This window comes from Hippichthys cyanospilos, chromosome 18, assembly GCF_059441005.1.
Source record: "Hippichthys cyanospilos isolate Australia breed blue-spotted pipefish chromosome 18, RoL_Hcya_1.0, whole genome shotgun sequence".
Taxonomy (NCBI): domain Eukaryota; kingdom Metazoa; phylum Chordata; class Actinopteri; order Syngnathiformes; family Syngnathidae; genus Hippichthys; species Hippichthys cyanospilos.
In genome coordinates, this window is record NC_142386.1 from 2,203,958 (window position 1) to 2,223,019 (window position 19,062).

The 19,062-nt window shown below is 44.9% G+C and overlaps 4 protein-coding genes and 1 long non-coding RNA gene across 7 annotated transcripts; 1 reads left to right on the forward strand and 4 right to left on the reverse strand.

The window, feature by feature from the left end:
• Positions 1–101: 101 nt before the first annotated feature.
• On the reverse strand, positions 102–3,112 carry znrd2 (zinc ribbon domain containing 2). The gene is made up of 4 exons (XM_088440425.1): positions 3,000–3,112; positions 2,006–2,157; positions 1,846–1,930; positions 102–1,069 (listed from the first exon to the last, which is right to left on the reverse strand). Exons 1-4 carry the CDS (start codon positions 3,013–3,015, stop codon positions 612–614), a joined length of 711 nt encoding a protein of 236 aa, XP_088296551.1. The 5' UTR covers positions 3,016–3,112; the 3' UTR covers positions 102–611.
• A 99-nt stretch (positions 3,113–3,211) lies between these two features.
• Positions 3,212–7,208, reverse strand: unm_sa30652 (un-named sa30652). 3 transcript variants are annotated; one of them, XM_088440423.1, is made up of 10 exons: positions 7,142–7,208; positions 6,491–6,707; positions 5,877–5,895; positions 5,757–5,816; positions 5,473–5,609; positions 5,338–5,390; positions 5,152–5,276; positions 4,636–4,743; positions 4,140–4,349; positions 3,212–4,057 (listed from the first exon to the last, which is right to left on the reverse strand). In XM_088440423.1, the coding sequence occupies exons 2-10, from the start codon at positions 6,679–6,681 to the stop codon at positions 3,728–3,730; spliced, it is 1,233 nt and encodes a 410-aa protein (XP_088296549.1). In that variant the 5' UTR covers positions 6,682–6,707; positions 7,142–7,208; the 3' UTR covers positions 3,212–3,727. The 3 variants fall into 3 exon arrangements, with proteins under 3 accessions (XP_088296549.1, XP_088296548.1, XP_088296550.1); XM_088440422.1 differs by having other exon boundaries at positions 5,757–5,895; XM_088440424.1 differs by lacking the exon at positions 7,142–7,208 and having other exon boundaries at positions 5,757–6,008; positions 6,491–6,631.
• A 307-nt stretch (positions 7,209–7,515) lies between these two features.
• On the reverse strand, positions 7,516–9,732 carry med31 (mediator complex subunit 31). The gene is made up of 5 exons (XM_088441125.1): positions 9,561–9,732; positions 9,225–9,299; positions 9,054–9,150; positions 8,239–8,498; positions 7,516–8,011 (listed from the first exon to the last, which is right to left on the reverse strand). Exons 1-4 carry the CDS (start codon positions 9,568–9,570, stop codon positions 8,282–8,284), a joined length of 399 nt encoding a protein of 132 aa, XP_088297251.1. The 5' UTR covers positions 9,571–9,732; the 3' UTR covers positions 7,516–8,011; positions 8,239–8,281.
• A 478-nt stretch (positions 9,733–10,210) lies between these two features.
• Positions 10,211–18,579, reverse strand: slc13a5a (solute carrier family 13 member 5a). The gene is made up of 13 exons (XM_088441545.1): positions 18,357–18,579; positions 14,889–15,017; positions 14,556–14,692; positions 14,015–14,253; positions 13,673–13,783; positions 12,967–13,144; positions 12,777–12,899; positions 12,490–12,702; positions 11,843–11,949; positions 11,525–11,646; positions 11,268–11,429; positions 10,920–11,057; positions 10,211–10,694 (listed from the first exon to the last, which is right to left on the reverse strand). Exons 1-13 carry the CDS (start codon positions 18,468–18,470, stop codon positions 10,566–10,568), a joined length of 1,902 nt encoding a protein of 633 aa, XP_088297671.1. The 5' UTR covers positions 18,471–18,579; the 3' UTR covers positions 10,211–10,565.
• Positions 13,777–17,154, forward strand: LOC148408403 (uncharacterized). The gene is made up of 2 exons (XR_015868641.1): positions 13,777–15,346; positions 15,798–17,154. It is a non-coding gene; the product is annotated as an uncharacterized LOC148408403 (long non-coding RNA).
• Positions 18,580–19,062: the final 483 nt, after the last annotated feature.

The following is a 19,062-nucleotide window of genomic DNA, read 5'->3' on the forward strand; positions in this document are numbered from 1 at the left end:
GATTGAGGGGAGCCTTTGTAGTGGGGGTCCTTGGAAAAAATGCTCCTCAAAGAGGTCCCTGAATCCAAAAGGTTTGTGAACCCCTGCACTAGACCACAATATTGAATATTGACAAGTAGTGGCTTTTATTTTTTGGGGAAAACATTTGCGGTAAATTTGGTGCAAATGTAACTAGTCATTTTGTACCTGTACAATGTTACATACATTCGTAGCTGTAAAACAAACAAAAATACTTGCAGGTGTTTTAAGAATTTTCGTATTTGTAACCCAAAAATTTGTACATGTATTAGAAAAAAAAAAGATTACTGAAGTTGAGATGGCACGAGGCTGCAATACAGGGCCATTTTAACCAATGGAGTACGGATATGGGTGAGCTGAAGTTCAGCTATGTCCAAAGAAACCGATGAAGCTGAGCAAGTACAAAATATGGAGGGGTTTGCTGTTGGGAATGGACGCAAGTCATGTGAGCAGACCACATTTTGCCATGGTAACATCAGCAGAATCATTTTTAATGGCCAAATGCTTTGAGAAGAGAAAAGAAGAGAGGAAAAACTGACCGGTGCCGCCTGGCGCTGGCCTGCTTCAGAGTTCAAAGGGCAAAGCGCCCGCTCTCACTGGCTGACCTCCCGCAGGCTCCTTAGGGATGCAGCGCAGCTGGAGATGAGGTTGCACAGCTGGATGCTAGACTCCAATGAGGTGCAAGTTTGCAGCTGGCTGCTGGCCCAGCGCATTTTGCTCAGCACCGCCTCCTCGGCGTCCCGCAGGATGGGACGGCCGGCCACGGGGCGCGGGGCCGGGCCCGGCGCCGGGCCGGGCGCCGGGCCCCGCTGGGCGGCGGCGGCCCCCGGGACCGCGGCGACGGGGATGACGGCGGCGGGAGACATGGGCGGGGCCGCAGGCGCAGGAGGGACGGCCCTGCCCCCGGCCGCCGCTCCCTCGCAGTGCTCCGGTCTGGGCTGGGGGACGGCGCCGCAGTCGCCGTTGACGTAGGCCGTGTCGGACGGCGCCGGAGACTGAGCCGCCAGACGCCGCTCTCGCACTTGCGACAGTGCCGCCTGGGCATTGAGGGCTGAGGACACAAGCCACATACACATAAAAAAAAAAAACCTAATCTATTTATTTGTGTTCACAATAGTGGACGTTTAAGAATTTTTTTTAACCTGTTTGAGTTACCCTACTTAATCCTACCGCACTCATTCTGGCCTTTCATATCACGTCTTGTGAGACAAGAACGCAAGAGTGGACACAAATGAATAGGCTGGCTCTTAGGACAATTCAAAGTCATTTGATAAGTGGCTTGGTCAAATACCAAGTGAGAAAAAAACTCAGGGAGTTCCCGGGGTCATCGGCTCATCTTCAAAAGGGAAATCAGGCGGGTGAAAAAAAAAAAAAAAAACGTAAATAGCTTCCTATTTGTCAGAGGTAAAGTCGACGAGCTGGATCCAGCCCACAAAGAGGTTTAATGTGACCCGCAAGACGATTTTTTGATTTGTTCTCGTTAACTGCGAGAGATGTGCTCAGCTGGTTACTTTTTCCGATAACGCTCGGCACTGAAAGAGTTAACTCAAAACTGAATCGTTCCCTCAACGCAATTTGAAAGGAATCAAAAACCGGCCATCAAATTTCAATATTAGTGGAAATCCCAAACATGGGCACAGATGATTGGTTTGGGCTAAAATCGGTCTATCCCCAAACTGAAATCCGGTCCTGTCTTTGAAAAAATGGATGGGAATTGACCTTGTTTTATCGATTCATCATTTAATTAAAAAACCAAATGAATTGGTTATGTAAATAACCATCATTGCAGGCCTAGCCAGGCGCTAGCATCGTGCGTGTTCGTCTTACCAGGGTTGTCCTTGTCAACGTCAGAGTCCAGCTCCTGACATGAAACGCAATAATTCTTGTGTGCGCGGTCCTGCAGCAAGATGGTCTGCAAAGCGAGCACAGCCTCGACGTCATCAAGTGACTCCCGCGCGCCCGCGCGCTCCCGCACGCCAAGACTCACCCCGCACACGTCGCAGCACTCGCCTAGCATCTTGTAGCCCTTGAGGAGGTAGTCTCCCATGACTTTGCTGATCTGGTCCTGTCTCTCCCTGCGAGCCTGGATCACCTTCATCTCGGCCTCGGTGGGGGGCTGCCACTCCAAGTCTTCCTCGTCTGCCCTCACAGGAGAAAAATGCCGTTGCTAACTGCACAATCGCAACGAGGTACAGTACATTTTACGAGGCATTGGCATACAATGAAATGATGTTTTCATCAAAGGGACAGTCCACTTATGTAGACATTTTCAGCAGTAAAAATGTATTATGTAGAATGAATTTCCACTTACAATTCATGCTAAAATAGACGTTGGTTCACTTGCTGTCACCTAAAAACGGCATCACGTGTACACAGGGCCCAATCACAGCTCACTTGTCAACATCATGACCAACCGGTGAGTCGTGATTGGCCGTTACCCGAGCGTGGAGCACAAGCGATGTCATTTTCAATCGAAAGCCAGGAGAAAATGTTTTTCTTTCAAATTAGACAATATATGAACTCTTTACAGAGAATAATGGCAAAATAAATTGACTATCCTTTTAGATTCATAACTGCAATGATATTCTTATTAGTCTTTTTTTGCTGGTGCTGTGTTTCATTCAGTCGTGTCTTTACATGTGTGCACCACGCATCATTTTTCTCACTGTAGGTAACCCAAAAGAAATTTCTTAAATATTTTATAGCACATCAAAGTAATATTCAAAGCTGTTAAAATGAGACCCACCCATCAAACGAGAGCTTGAGATAGCGAACAGCCCTGAGCTCAAATGTGACCAAGTAGCTCGGAGCTAGCTAGCAAACGCGCGCTAACGTTAGCCCGGGTAACCAAATCGTCGCTTTCGCAAAAAGTCTGGCGGTGGTCAACGTTCGCCAAAGAGGTCGCAACAAGTGTCGCTTGTCCCGGCGGCTGAGTGCTGACAAACGAGCGAGCAAGCACGCAAAGCAAGAGAGCAACAAACCTCCACGAAGCGACATGTTGCTTCACGGCGTCGTCCGCACAGAGCGTCGTGACGTATTTTCCTTCACAGATGGAGGCGAATGTTCCCCCCTGGAGCGCTGCTGCCCACTACCGGCACCTGGGTGCAACTGTATGCCTAGGGAAGTCAATTTTCGTGCAAACTTGTACAATGGAAATGTAATAAATACGTTGTTGTAAAATAATACTCGTAGGTGTAGAATTTGTTTTATTCGTCGCCAAAAACAATTTGCTTGAATTATAAAAATATATACGTTTGTATCTCATTTGTATCTGTAGAAATACAGTAATACTATGTGCCTGTAAAAAAATGGTTTTGTAGTTAAGTGTATCAAAAATAAACTGTAGCTGTGGAGAATAAAAACGTTTGTAGTGGAAGCAACAATAACTTCTAACTGTGGGTAATATTTGGATAGGATGTTGAACAAATATTAACATGGCTTGGGGCTATATATGGCATGATAGAGGAACTACGAGTTGCTAGTTTTAATCAGAAAGAGAAATATTATAAACTTTACTCAAACATTTTCAAAGTGAGCAAAAATGAAACAAGTGACGTTTTGAGTTTTTTTTCCAATGATAATATAAAACCAAATTAGCACAAAGAGAAACACAAACCACAATTTAAACAAATGCATTTTTTTCTTTTTTAGCAGTTTAGCCCGGTTTTAATTTTTTTTTTTCACGACGAAAACAAGAAAAGGACATGTGTCATGTGGGCGTCCCTGCAGTGTCCACCACCTGCCACCGGGTGTCGCTGAGAAGTTGGTAGTTCAGCTTGCGATAGTCTTCGGGGTGAATCCGCCGCTGGCGCCACACTTCCTCGTAGAGGCTGCGCACGACCGGGGGCGGGGGCAAAAAGCCTGCGTCGGCGGCCAGTGCGGCAAGGTACTCCCACTGGTCCCCATCCATCACCATCAGGTGGCGCCGCGCCGTGCCGTCGTCTGTTTTCTTCTGCAGCGTGCGCCTTGCCTCCGCCGCCATCTGAGCTCGGGACGGCAGCGCCAGAGAGCCGGACAGCGCAGCCAGAGCGAACTGGACCTGACAGGAGCACACCACTGTTACGCTACGGCACAAACCACAAGAGTTGACTATTAAGCCCCTGGCTCCGCCCCCTTATCACCTGGCAATGAAAGTTGGGGAAAGGGCAGATGATCTTGCAGAGGCCGACGAAGACCAGCGAGGGGAAGGCCGGCGGCATCATAAAGCGGTAGAGCGGCGCCACCAGATGCTCGTCCAGCTCCAAACCCAGACGGTTTCCGTCCAAAAAAGGAAAGCTGAACTTGTAGCCCGTGCAGAACAGCAGCACGTCGGCGGCGTGCACCGAGCCGTCCTGGAACGCCATATTCAGTGTTGTATGATTTTTCTGATCAACTGTGGACCTAGATTACGGGTGTCAAACATATGGCCCGCTGGCCAGATTCGGCCCACAAGAAGGCTTAATTTGGCCCACAAGCATTAACAATTAAATTTTTCACTGGTATACCCACCAATACTATTGTTGACATTCATGTTATGACTTTGTTATTCTAAATAAAAAATAACTCCCCTCCTCCCAAAAATGTTGATGCTTTATGATCACCTCCATTGATAAAGATGCCATACAACATATTACTCACCTGGAAGCAAACTCTACCATCGTCCTGGATGGCCACCAGCTGAGTAGATTGGCGGATTTCAGCCGGCAGGGGAGCCACCAAAGGAGGGCCGCGGTGACTCAATGTCACCTTGCAGAGAGAGACAAATGTCAATCAGGGAGGAGGTCTTTGCTGTAGCACTGAAGTCTCAAGGCATTCCCTATTTATGAGTTCACATGTCACAAAAAATATGTATCCAGCACAAACTAGCTGCACTCGAGTGCTCCATATAGGCTGGCTCCATATAGCCTAACACAGTTGCCATTCCTACAGATCACTTTTTAACAAACGACCCTGACTCAAATGACCCAAATACTTTATATCCAATTCACATCTTCTGTAGGCTATCCGAATAGTAAAAATACTCGACAATTGCATCCATAGCTGCAGCTTGATTGACTTTCAAATCCAAAAGGTTTGTGTACCAAATCTATTTTTCCCATCGATATACCAATGATTCCATTCCACACAAAAAGAGCTTTGTTGTGAAGTTTTTACCTTGGCACCCACTTTGGCCAGCTCCAAGGAAATGTCTACTCCGGACGCTTTGGCTCCCAGGACCACCACCGAGCGAGACGAAAAAGGTTCCGGGCTCCTGTACACGTGACTGTGAAGCACCCGCCCTACACGGAACCGGTCAAAGAAGTAGTGGCGCCGACAATTACAAGACTATTAGCGGCTTACCTTTGAAATTCTCGATGCCGGGCACGTCGGGGACGTTAGGCTCCGAGTAATGCCTAGTGACACAAACGGCAGCTTGAAGGACACCTGTAGGCAAATGACGGCTAGCGTCTTTGAATAGTCGGCGTCTGGCTTCACCCCGAACACACGAAGACCGCGTCAAACTTGTCTGTGGCGCAGCATCCCGAGGCGTCGCGTGCCGTCACCTCCCACGTGGTTTGCGTCGGCGTCTCGTCGCCCTCGACGGGCTTCACCTCCTCCACCGTGCTGCGGAACTGACGGAGGCAATGATAGCAAATAGAAAACCTCAGGAGGTAGAACAGCATCAGATCTGGATAAGAAGGGGATCTAATACCAGAAATAGAGACAGAAGTTGATCTGCATCTAACAATCATCAACTATCTTATCTTAATGGAACTCACCCTGATGTGGGGGCGGATGTTGTAGTGGCGACAGTAGTCCTCCAGGTAGCGCTGCACATCCTGATGCGACAAGAAGCTGCTGAGCTGCTCATCAAACGGAAAGTCCGGGAACATCATCACCTCTTTGGGAAGGTTAGTCCTGTTTCCCAAAGAACAGGATTGCGGTCTTGGGATCCCCAATTTCAATCTCGTTTTCTCATCCTCATCTCACATTGGTGAACTGTCCTCATGGTCCTTTGTGGTCCTAGCATACTGAAAGACTTTCGTCAAGTTCATTGATTGTGACTCAACCTCAATAACAAGTCCCTGGACCAGGTGAAGAATGTACTTAAGCAACCAGTAAACCACAACGAGAACAGACCCACTCTAGCGCATTCAATCCAGTAAACCACCAGATTTAGCACCAAACGTTACCAGTTGCGGTTCTAAAACCAGGACCAGGACCAGCAGCAGATATTCTCTAAGTTGCAAATGGTACCAGTTGTAGACCTTGAACCATCAAAATAGCCTTAACCAGTTCTAGAACCAGAACATGGTTAAGATTCAAGTTTTTTATTGTCAAATGTAAAGTATATTGAACCTAAAGCACTACAGCTTTAAGGACAACAGCAAAGTACAGGAATCGAAACAGCAACTAGATACAAAACTTGAACCAGAACACTCCCATATATCTAAAACGAGAGCTAGAACTAGCACAGGACCATAACTACAACCACAGTGGCCTTGATACTCACCTGAGATTTTTGTACATGCTGGATCGTCCGTCTCCTCCGACCTGCTCCTGGTAGCACCAAGTTCCGCCCACGTTGGCTGCGAGCTCAAAAACGACTGGGGGGGCGAACCGGTCAGGTCTGGACAGCACGTGCCGGGCCGCGCAGAGCCCGGCTGCGCCTGCGCCGACCACCGCTACGCGCAGCAATGCCATTGCCGTGGCAACCACGACAGGATCACCTAGAATCAAAATGTTTTATATAGAGATACAAAAATCTGTGTGTGGACACTAGAAAGAACAATATGAAGGCCAGTAAAATGTCTAGAGTCAGGACAACAACCAGAAAAAGGGTCTTGAACCAGAATTAGGACTACAATCGGCTCTAACGAAGTAACTTTCTATAAAATTACGTAATTGGTGCACTCATCAATTAGTCGAGGTGTACTGCGCTTTGTCATAAGTTGTTTGTCAAGCCCAGTCTGCTCTTGTATCGGAATGTTGACATCAAAAACTTTAAAAAAGTCTGAGTAGCAAAATGTTCGACGTAAAAAAAACACTGCCCCATCAGGACTTTATAGCATCTGTACGAATGCACGAAAAAGCCACAATATTGGTTCGAAATTCAATCTCATCTCGGTATCATTTTCCATCGCCGACGAGTGACGTCACGTACCTGTATCGTCCCGCAACAAAATAATGGGCAACTCTTCTACGACTGCGACTTTTGACCAGGAAGTCAAGCTGCGGGGAAAACCACAGCACATTTGTTGACTTCCTGCCAATCTTCTTCAAAATAAAAGTATTTCGTTTGACCAGGAAGTTAAGCTAGTGGGGAAAACCATAGAACAGAATAAAAATATTATCAGCCTGAACAATGCGGCATGGAAAGTACCCGAAAAGCAACGTTTAGAAAGAATCTTATTCATTTACATTATCATCACAAGATAAGCAAATATAGGCTAACTGTGCAGCTCTGCTTACCTTTTGGTCTTTCTCCATTGCATCAAAGTGGTTCTTTCCTTCTGCATATAGATTTTCACAGCTGGCTACAAGGTTCATTTGGTTATTTAATTCAAACTTGATAGGTGAAACAAACAAACGACATAACAAACAAACATACTTAACATTTCAACATAAAACACATCACACTATAACATTAGTTCAAAAAATAACAAATTTGTTTCAAAACATTTTATGACAAGAAACTTTACAAATAAAAAAACCTGCATGATGCTCTCTATATGGAAAGTGCCATAACTAAATAAAACATGTAAGGGGATTTATAACACAGGAGAACAATTTGAAAGACAAATCGGTTGTGTTTTTGTGATTTTACTGTTTTAATTTGAAGCTGATTTTTAAAAAATTGCAGTCTTTTTAAGTCGTCGCTTTTTTTCCACTGATGAGCTGTAGTGGGACTTATCAGCAGACAGTGACTGGACTCATCCACAGCCATGTGGAGAACTTGTTTGTAGGCCACGAGAGAGACTGTGTGAGGGGTGTATGCAGCTCCCAAAGAGGTTACCACGATCATTTACAGCATCTGCAAACAAAAAAAAAAAGTATGAATTAAGAGGATTAGTTGTGGCTTTAGTTTTCATCTTGTAACCTTGCGCACGCTGATATTTCATTTTCAAAGCTTGTCACTTTTCCATCTTTGTGTTATATTGAAAAAGTCTTCCCTTGTAACATCACGCTTCGGTTATTGCAGCTTTTAATAGGAGGATAAACCAAAAAGGAAACAAAAGCAATACAAAAGAACGGTGCTACCTTTATATTCAAATAGCAGAAATCAAGCAAGCAACCGCGGCGGTCACTTGGCGGCGGCGTTGGCGTGCTGCTGCGGCGGCTGCTGCTGCGGCGGCGGCTGCTCGGCCAGCGCCTGCTGCAGCCGCGTTCGCTTCCTGGAGTAGTGCTGCCAGTGGAGCAGCTGCTGCTCGTCGATGAACTTGGCGCACTGCGCGTTCACCAGCTCCTTGCGGAAGTGCTCGTACTGCAGCAGCTCCAGCATGTGCAGGCAGTGCGGGTACCTGCACATACGGGGGGGCAAGCTTGTAAGATCCGAAAAAGAAACGGCGGCATCATAACTTTATTCATCATCAAAATTCAGCTTATTTATTGCGATTATTGTGATGACAGTCTAAGAAAAATCCTCAAAAACAATGTGATAGAACATAACATTAAATGTTATCAATTGTAACCCTTAAAAAGATAGAGAACGAAAGTTTGTTTGCTTAAAAAAATGAGCTCGTCAGGTCATGAAACAGAACAGAAACGGCGGGCATGCTAAGCATGAGAACTTGATTTTAAACGCTAAAGCTCCATCGTTAAAATGTAGCTTATTTATTCCTTTGGACAGGCAAACGTGTCATGTTCTCAAGCCAAATAAAGAAAGTGTCATCTCAAATGTTTTCAAAAAGGAAGCTTATTGAGCCAGCTTCGCAAGCAGCCGATCTTATTCTGCTCTGATGAAACGCCCCCCTTTGTTAGCTCGAGAAAAAAAGCGCTCATTATAAAGTCTTTTTTTGTTGTTGTCAAAAAAAAATCAGTTGATAGACGGTAATCAAGCCCTTCGGAGCTCTTACTTGAGGAACTTGGCGTAGTCGGGCTCCTTCCAGTACAGCAAATACTTGAGGTAGTTGATGAAGGGTTTCTCTCTCAGGAAGCCCCTCTGAGCCAGGACTGCGCACACATGCGGCGTCTAATCACTTATGTGTTGTGACGCATTACAGAAAAACGCAAAAGCTCACACTTACAGTTGAGGTAGTTTGGGTTGGCCAAACATTGGATGAATTCCAACTCTGACTGGAAGCGGGTTCGTGCTTGCTCCTCTGCATGCACACAAACACACATAGGAATTCAAAAAAAGCCTATCAAATCCTACAAGAGGGCTGTCAAATTAATTTTTAAAGTGGGCCACATTGTAGTTAACGTTTCTGTCGGATGTCTGTAGTAACATGAAAATATTCGAATGATAGGGAAGAAAAAAGAAATGTAATTTTACTTTTTGTAAATTTGCGTGTAAACGTCAAACGACTAGCTTTAGCTTGTTTGTACAATCGAAGCTCGGAGGAACATTAAAGCTGGCTAACCTGTTTCCATGATAGCTTCGAGTTATAAAGTGAACAGAATAAAGTCACTATCGCTCTTTTCGTCCACCGTAACAAGGTAAATGTGAAAAAAAGAACACGAAACCGAAAAACACCCCTTTACTGCATTGTGTGGTAGCTTAAACGAAAAAAGAAACAGCCATGTTTGCCGGAAATGAATAAGTGTGCAAGATTTTCGACAGTTACATCGATTTACGATGTTCTTATTGTGTGTAAAATATACGCTAGAGGGAGACATTTTACAACAAAAACAATTAGTCATACCGTGAAAATTTTGTTTACAAAATTTCGTGGCGCAGTGCTCTTTTTTGTTGTGATTTTCTCGATATAATTACACTACCATTTGTAATTATCATATTCTTTTTTTTCGTATGTGATGGTTTCCTAAATTTTGAATATACCTGCATTTTCATACTCTTTACGGCATACAGTATATGACATAACAATGTTTCTCAATTTTCATTTTAGTAATATAATTACATATTTTTTTTCTGACGGGAAATATTGCTAATTATTTTCTCAAACTATCTTGCAGTTATTTGATATTTTTAATTAATTCAATTTGCCCATATCTAAGTTTTGCCATTTCATAGAGTGGACCTCAAACTATAATAAATTGAGAGCAGCCACTGTCCTGTGAGAAATATTTATTTAAAGGTCATAATAGTGTTAGATGTATTGTACAAAAAATGTACACCCGTGACAAAATACACATACTTTAGAAACATAACATTAACAAAAACAGTAACCTCAAAAGTTGAGCCTAAAGAAAAAATAACTTTAACATGAACGTGTTAAATATAAACGTTGTATTACATGAAACATGTCCTTCATATCCTTCTCTAAATGATACCGGTGGCATATTCAGCAGCGTTCTCAGTCAATAATCAGTAAAACGTATGACAGGAAGCAATTTTTCCAAATAAAATTAATCACAGCATAAAAAAACAGCAAATAGGAGTACAGTAAAGCACTTAAGGGGCTGGACTAAATGGGTGCGGTGGCGTTGGCCCACTCGGGGAAGGAGTCCAGCGAGAACAAAACGCGGCCCCAGGTGTTAATGGCCACGCTAATGCACGCGATGCCGATGACGTTCATCACCACGCCAGTTTTTGCCTGCAGACAGGGGGCGCACAGCAGCATCATTGGTTATTAACATACCTGTACTGTATGGAGCGAACAAAATGCTTTGCAGGTGTTTGCAGTTTGTTAGCTAATGTGGGTGGCTAATGGCTGGAGATTTATAAGTAACAATCAGCATGTGTCTAATATCATAGGTCTTTTGGCTAATGTGGCTAATTTTTCTCTTAGCATAGTGTAGCATTAGCCCTGCACACTTGCCATGTCGGCTACTTTGAGGTAGCCGGAGGAGAAGACGATGGCGTTGGGGGGCGTGGCCACGGGCAGCATGAAGGCGAACGAGGCACTCAGGGTGCACGGGATCATCACGTACAAAGGATTCACGCTGATGGACTGAGACTGCGTGCACATCAAAAGAAAAAACATAAGAATAAAACCGAAAAATGACCATACATACGTACTGTATGTGGTTTACACCTAACCGTAAATGTTTGAAAAGCTTCCATAAAACACTGAGCCCTGAGAAAAGGAGCTCATCTCAAAAGAAGGTTCAAGTCTCCAGAGGAGGACCTAGCCTCCAAAAAAAGGGAAACTTGTTCTAGTGATTACCATGGAGGCCAGGACGGGCAGGAGGAGTGTCGCCGTGGCGATGTTGCTGGCACACTCTGTGAAGGTGGCGGTGAGGAGGCACAGGACCACGGTGATGGCCCATGGCGGGATGGAGTGAAGGGGTGTCATCTGGGAGCCCAACCATCGTGACAAGCCAGACTCCTAAAGGAATCATTTCACTCATATATATATATAACACCACTAATATTTTGTATGAAATTTCCCTCTTTCAAAGAAAGGAGATGCTCGCCGCTCACCTCGCTGCCTTTGGCCAGCGCGAAGCCTCCACCCAGCAGCAGAACAATGTTCCAGGGAATCTTGGCCTGCGCCACCTTCCACGTCAACAGCGGCGGGGCGGGGCCTCGGGACACCTGCGCATCTAATTGGACGGACCAAAGGATAAGGTTTCAGTACAGAGAATAAACATTATCTCTATAACGTTCCATTATCTTTCTCTTTTTTTGTGAAACAAAAGGAGGAAAGTTACAGAATCAAGTCAATTTTTAATGCGAAAAAAAGATATTTGATGAATAACAAGAGAAAATGTCTGCCACACAGGCAGGCGTGTTGCTGACCCGGGTCCGAGTTGTGTCTCCAACAGCAGAGGTATTTGGGCGGCTGGGACGGCAAGACGAACAACAAGAGCGCCACCATGAGGGAGACGGTGGCGTCCGTCACAAACCTGCAGAGAAGTCACGCAATCAAAATCGCCTCATAATTCACATACATATCATATAACTATGAGCTGATTTTCCGTCGTGCAAACAAGGTGAGGTGTGAATGTGTTCAAAAGTAGAATTTTTTCTTGTGCGCGATGTCCTCGCTGTTGTTGATCTTGGCCGCGCGACACAGAGGTCATGTTCACTTCCTGTTGCGGCGTAACGCAAACACTGAAACGATCGACACGAACGCGTGTCGTTACGCCGAGTGCGGGTGAAAGGTCATCTGACGACGGAATTATGTAATCTGGCGGCGACTTCATGAATGAACGCGCTGTCCAGTTTTGTCCCCTCTTAGGTTCAAAGGGTTTGATTGACGGCTACGAAAAACACGCACACGCCGAAGCAGGTGACACACACCAAAGGAGCTGCAACAATTCATTGCAATCACGCTCAGATGCTCAAACTGTTGATTTTTTTTTACATTCTATTTAAATCTGTTATCGCCATAAGTCTCTAGAGTGTAGAGTTATGTCAAGAGGAAAAATTTCTGGCAGACTCACTCAGCGTCGGCATTGAAGGCCCGCGAGGCCCAGCCGTCCACGAAGCGCGGCTCCCTCGTGAACCACAGCGCCACCATGAGTAGGAAGAGCGCCATCACGCTGGCCTCGCCGTAGGTCATGTGACCCAGGCGCCGGTGCTCCTCTCTGATGGCATCCCGCGCCGCTCGCTCCTTGGCCGCCTGCCCCGCTCCGCACGAGCACGCCCCCCGCAGACTGACAATCGATCCGCACAAAAGCAAAGATTAATACTGTGTGTAATAAAGAGAAATAGAAGATGGTTCGGGTACCTGCCGCCTACGAAGACTTGCTGCAGTAAAATCCATGCCATCAGGAGCATCATCATCATGGTGGGGAAGGCGAAGGCGAACCAGGACGCCGAGTTGATGACGCCGCCGCTTTCCGGGAAAAGCCTACGGGACTGGCTCGGTCAGGCGGGCCGCCTGCGCACGTTAGCGTGCTAGCCGGCCGCGCACTCACTGGCTCATCTGGCCCAGCAGAACCAGGTTGGGTCCCGTTCCGGTCAGCGTGGCGATGCCGCCGATGCTAGCCGCGTAGCACACGCTCAGCAGCAGGCCTTTGCTCAAACGCTTCCGCTCCTCATCCACGCCGTCGGCCTCCTCCACCTCCAATGCGCAGACCACGCTCGAAGCGCCGGCTGAAGGCACAGGTTGCCTAAGTATTTGCCCCCTGCTGCTGATTTATAGTAGCTTCGCAAGTCTGTCCGAAGCTTGAGACTATTGAGAGCAAGTGAGGTAGGATAGTGAGCTAATGCGTTAACAAGCTAACAGCAGTTAGCTTCCTTTCTTCGTGTTGTTGTTACACGCGAAATTCTAAGCTAAAAGTTGGATCATTTCATGATTCCTGATTGGTCCTAGCTCAGCCCCAGCACCTGTTGTATAATGTTATTTTTGGGAGACAGTGAGGGGCTTGTGTCATATTCCTCAAACGCAATATTAAAACTGAATGATACGTTTGGGCAAAAAAATGGACTTCCGCTTGAAAAGCAAGTTAACCTTTATTACTTCCGCTATGCTCCGAGCTCACCAGCTCCGATTTGGACACTTCACGAGCTTGGAACATAGCGAAAGTGCCAAAGGTTAACTGGACTTTAAAGAGGAAAGTAAGAGAAACTTTAAGTTAAAGTTACAGTAACTGTTTATCAATTTCGCATTTGCCTTCTGACCTTTTGGCGAAGACGGAGGCTTGTCCTGGGGTGGCGGTTTGATTGATGACATCGTCACATCCTCACCGGTTGTTGGAGCTCCGCCCTCTCCCGTTTCTTCTCCACACTCTTCTGCAGGAGATAAATTGCATCAAAGGACAACTTCCTGTTGCATATTCTGCCCAGAGGCCACCACCATTGTGTACATTTTGTCTCAGAAAGACAGCAAAGTCAATCGCACCCCAGCCAAACACATGAGACATCATTTGTAAGGCCAGGGAGCAAAAACAAAGGTCCACCACAATGGACACAAATGAACGAGCCGAGTCCCAGGAGCATAGGATTGGACAGAGGGTTCCTCACCGGTCTTTCCGGAAGGATTCGCGTCAGGCATGATGACAAAGGCATTCTGCTTTGCGGAGGCGGGTTCTGCCAGGCCTGCGGCATCCTCGCGCGTCTTCAGGCGTCCTGCCTCCACGTCGTCATGGCTATGCAGCTGGTCCAGCACGGCGTGCACGATGGGGACCATCATGGCGGCCGTGGCCGTGTTGCTGATCCACATGGACAGGAAGGCCGTCACGCTCATGAAGCCCAGCATCAGCCTGTCACAAGACACGTCTTTGGATTTGGATCCAGGGTACACAGCCGCGAAAACCTTGAGCATCCAAAAACGGTCAACTTTTTCACAAACGGACATTCCTTCTATTTTGATGCATGGTTGAGCAATTTGAACTTATCAAAGTATCTCGAGAATATTTCTTTTTTCTCTCAAAAGTTCACCTTTGGAACATCTGTTAGCTTCATGCTAACACAGCCACAGACATGCAAAGGAATAGCATCCTTTTGAGCCACACACAAATGGTGTAGCAACACATGAGGACAGACACTACAGCTAAGTACTCACAGCGCAGGCCTGACGCCAACCACCAATAGAACTTGGAGGGCGATGCGTTTGTGAAGGTTCCAGTGCTCCACAGCCACGGCCACCATTAAACCGCCCACGAACAACATGTTGCTATCGCGAAGATACTGCATGCACACCTGCATGGAGAGATGCTTCAGAATTGGTAACACACTTACAGGAAGAATGTGAAGAAAAATACTGCTCATGTTTTTGAACTACTGGATCCTCTTGTTGTGTGTTGAGCTGCGTACGGCGCCCCAAGTGGTCTAATCCAGTAATGCGTATCACAGGGACCGTTTTCCGGATATAGTGAGTTCATTTGCGCATGCTTACATCTTTGGACTGCATGATGCCGAGCACAGGAAACAAGATGGTGGGCAGCAGAGCCGTGACAGCTAGCGGCAGAACCTCCGTACACCAATACAGCGCCATCAGCACGATTACGTACGCGCACGCCGCCTCCTGCGTGATCACACGCGTACGCGCATAACACGCAGGGAGTGAATGCGGGATAACTGCAAATAAATGTAGTTAATAAGTCGTTGGTAGGACTGGAGTACACAGACGGGAGGTAGTCCAGATAACAGGTGGGTGCTGTGTCAACACGCCGAGAAGAAGGAAAAAAAAGTCGGGGTGGAAAATGTGACACCTGTTGACGTAATCGCCGACGGAGAAGTTTCTCACTCTGTTTTTCGCCTCTCTTGTTTTCTTCTACGAGCGCACGTGGATAAAACGACCCACGAGTCAGACGGACAGAGATGCAGAGATGTCTGTCTAGTTCCTGCGGCGAGGTACTACTTTGCTCCAGTTGTTTCGTATGAAATAAAAGTACATATTCCGGCTCAATTATTATTTGGTGCTTCTGTGGTTAATTGTATCAGAGAGAAGCTAAGAAAAGTTTACTCGTGATTATCATTCAGGAGAACCAGCAATTAGCATCGAGTTGGTGCTTAGCATCGGCCCCAGCTATTTGCGTACTTAAACGTTAGCATGCTAGCTCAGTCTGCTGTTACTGTTGTTAATCATACAATAGACAAATGCGGCAGGGTAAGGCTTAGCAATTTATAGTATTTTAATTTACAAAAGCATTTCAAGTGTTTTTTTTATGGATTTGGTGTACTTTTACATCTTTGAGTTATCTGCTGTGAATAAAAATTGGAAAAATCAAGTCACAGCAAAACTGTCGCTCTTTGAAGAGGATAAAGAATTTATGATCTGTCTACTGCACCGCTTGCGTTCCAGTATTCGCTATCCGAAGTCTGCGCTTGCCAGCTGTGAGATATGTGATGAAGAACAAGAAGAAGATGAGGATGAGGATGAAGAGGAGCGTGAGAAGGCAGCAAAGGCCGCCGGGACCCGCTGAGCGCAAACACGCCACTTAGGTTTCATGTACCATGCGTACCCGCGCACGTGCACATGCACGGCGGGGCGTCCATGTTGTGGCGAAGGACAATATTGATGAATGGGAAGGTCGCTGAACTCGGAACCGACGGCGCCGGTCAATCAGTGACAGGCGCCACCGGGCCAGAAAAACTGACCAATGGAACCTTGCCATTTTGTTCCAAAATGAAAGACGTCCATAGATAAAAACATTGAGAAATGACTCTAGCTTTGTATAAACGTGCTAAAAATTGACAACGTGCAATGATTAACTCATCCAATGCCAGGGGCGTATTTTCACGTTTAAAAAAAAAAAAAACTTCAAAGATTTCTGGACTTTAAATTCCATATAAGTAAGTATTAAAATTGATACTTAAGTACATTAACCCCTGAGTTTCTAGGGATTTTTCACAAGCCTGACTTTGACTTTCGGGCTGACTTTGAAAGGCTCATAACATCGTCAAATAGAAATACAAGTTTACTTTCAACCCCTCAAAATGTTCAGTGGCATCAGTCCTATCCATGCTGTATATTTATACGTATATTTGTGATGTCATTATCTGAGTCTTATGGCTTTTAAAGCCTTTTGCATGATGGGAGTCCAGGCTAAGCCAATCATCAAAGTCATTGAAGGCATGCAAATGTCACGAGTTGGCTGCTAGCGCCACCCGGTGGTTTTGGGGTCCCAACACAAAAATGTCTATTGCGCACTCTTCGTGAGTTGCCGTTGTAAAGATTCATGCTAAAATCGAGGAAAATGCATGCTAAAACACGGGGTTTTCAATATGTCCAAAATTGACAGTTCCCAATTTTGAATGGCAGTATATGAGCTTGACATGGGCTAAATTTGACACCTATAGAGTGTACCGCTGGACCTCCCTTTTGCAAGCATTTAGGGATGACAAATTGAAAGTGGTCATGTTTTGAAAATCTTTGCAATATTTTAGCCCCCTAGTGTTTGTTTTTATGTTTTACCTTTGATTTCACACATAAACCATAAAAAAGTCCAAATTGGATCAAAATTTCTCCCAGGAGTTCAGGACATTAATTTCCAACTAATACTTAAGAGTCTGGGATTGAATGTCAGGACTCTAAAAAAAACGTGAAAATACATCCCTGGCATGGAATGAGTTAAAAAAAACATTGAGAACAAGAAAAATGTTAAAATGCTTGAAACTTGAATGAAATTTTTAAATGAATAAAATATAGGGACGGGTGAGTATTGGATTTGGGCCTTATTTCGTGGTAATGGCAGCCGATGTGAAGTTTAATAATCACAAACTTGAAATAAGGAAAAAAGAAAATTGACATCGTTTTTAAATACATGAAAATTTCAAACTGCAATAGTTAGCTCTTTCTTGAAAATGTTCATTTTTTGGGAGGATTTTTTTGGTATTAAAAGCACTCGTTTATATTATTATCGATGACTACTAAATCGTTGAGTACTTACTCACTGAAACAAACGAGGTGTTGAATGTATTTGATTTTATTTTGTCACCTAGATTTACGCAACTAATTCATCTGGATCCGATACATTTTTTTTTTTAGCAAGACGCTAAACAATTCAGATGCAATTTTAACCAAGTACAGTAGTACTTGATTAAATTGAATTGAATACATTTGATGCAACAATTTTCTTCAGTTTTACTGGTATCAATCTGAAAAAAAAGGCCTATCAAACATGCCGGATGAAAAATTATTGGTCAATATGCACCAAAGCACAATATGGTCAATATGACAACAAAGGCATTCTATTCTATTATATTCTAAAAACAAAATGAATGATACCGTTATTTTTACATTTGTATTAATTACACGTATATGTATACGTAATTAATAAATGTTAAATATTCGGTTCAGAAATTAGACATTTACGTTAACGAAACGTTAAATGAACGCAAAATGCGTTTTTAACACGTTTAAATATGAAGCAATAAAGACAACAGCTATAAATAAACGAGCATTTCGATTTCAAAACATAAGGTATGCAAAATAAAAACCAATCGAACACATTTTGGAGCTGGAGATTTTTTAGAACTAGGTGGAAAAAGGAATAACATTTTATTTTGGACTAAATAAAGTCGTTTCTTCTATCAAAATCACGAATAACGCAAAACAAAATGGAAACAAAACTAATAGCGCACTTGAATATCATGGCACGTGACTTTTGTCTCCGGTTCGGAATCGCAACTTTTCTTTTCCCAAAAGTGACGACGAGTGAACCTATTTCGGACTAAAAAAAAAAAAAAAAAAAAAAAAAAACTCAAAAACGAATGAAAATGACAGAAGAACACGAATAATAAAGATTGGATCCAACAAGCGCACACCTTGACTTGGCGGCGCATGTGAGTCCGGTTCGGAACGGCAACTTTTCTTTTCTGTTCTTTTGTGGTTTGTTTTGTTTTTTCTTTGCGGACTGACCTTGGTGCTGAGGGCGAGCGGCAGCAGGATGAGCGGCGCCAAAACCAGCACCAAGGCGTTCTTCAAGCGCCACACGGCGCGCAGCATTCGCACGCGCAAAGGTAGGACCGCCATCAACTCGCGTCCCGACCAACGATTCTTTCTGACTTCCGCGCGCTCGCCATTCACCCTAAATACGAACCTGCTCACGCGCGTGCGCGCGCGCACAATGTGGAAGAAGCAGGAAAGCTGAGCCGCTAGTCTTCGTCAGTGATGAAGAGTACGAAGTCACGTGACGACGAAGTTGGCGTCCTTCATATGTGAATGATGAACGAAACAGCCATTGCATGAATGCATGACTGAACAGTGGATTGGGCGAAGCATGGTTTACATGGTGAATGGATGAAAGGCATGGTGAGGGACCGATGAACTAAACATTCCTTGTATGAACGAATGAATGAGTCATATCTGATCATGATGAGAATGGTGAGCGAATGAATGATGAGTGATCGGGGAGCGAATGAATGGAACGGCGAATGACGAATGAAAATCACTGAATGAACGAATGAATGTATGAAGAATGGCTGAATGTCGTGGATGAGAATGATGACCGCGTGAATGATCAGCAAATGAATGAAAGGCTTGGCGAGTGACTGCATGAGGATCTTAACATTCCTTGTATTGATGAAAGAATGAATTGAAAGTGAATGAATGATGACTAAACAAA

Bases quoted from the DNA above. Each gene is read 5' to 3' on its own strand.
- znrd2 (XM_088440425.1), bottom strand. The intron at 1,931-2,005 runs GTGAGTCTTGGC...CTCGCTTTGCAG, and splicing joins AGTGCTGCGACGTGTGCGGG to ACCATCTTGCTGCAGGACCG. The intron at 1,070-1,845 runs GTAAGACGAACA...TTGTGTCCTCAG, and splicing joins CGTTGACAAGGACAACCCTG to CCCTCAATGCCCAGGCGGCA.
- unm_sa30652 (XM_088440422.1), bottom strand. From the start codon at position 6,681: ATGGCATTGCTGCGCGTAGCGGTGGTCGGCGCAGGCGCAGCCGGGCTC. The intron at 5,391-5,472 runs GTGAAGCCAGAC...TTGTGTCACTAG, and splicing joins GCGGTCTTCGTGTGTTCGGG to GCATTACTCGGAGCCTAACG. The intron at 4,744-5,151 runs GTAAAAACTTCA...TCTCTCTGCAAG, and splicing joins TGGCCAAAGTGGGTGCCAAG to GTGACATTGAGTCACCGCGG.
- med31 (XM_088441125.1), bottom strand. The intron at 9,151-9,224 runs GTAAGTGTGAGC...ATGTGTGCGCAG, and splicing joins CAACCCAAACTACCTCAACT to TCCTGGCTCAGAGGGGCTTC. The intron at 8,499-9,053 runs GTAAGAGCTCCG...CCGTATGTGCAG, and splicing joins GACTACGCCAAGTTCCTCAA to GTACCCGCACTGCCTGCACA.
- slc13a5a (XM_088441545.1), bottom strand. From the start codon at position 18,470: ATGGCGGTCCTACCTTTGCGCGTGCGAATGCTGCGCGCCGTGTGGCGC. The intron at 11,647-11,842 runs GTCAGCAACACG...CCGTCCAATTAG, and splicing joins GAGACACAACTCGGACCCGG to ATGCGCAGGTGTCCCGAGGC. The intron at 11,058-11,267 runs GTAATCACTAGA...ATGTGCACGCAG, and splicing joins TGCCCGTCCTGGCCTCCATG to TCTCAGTCCATCAGCGTGAA.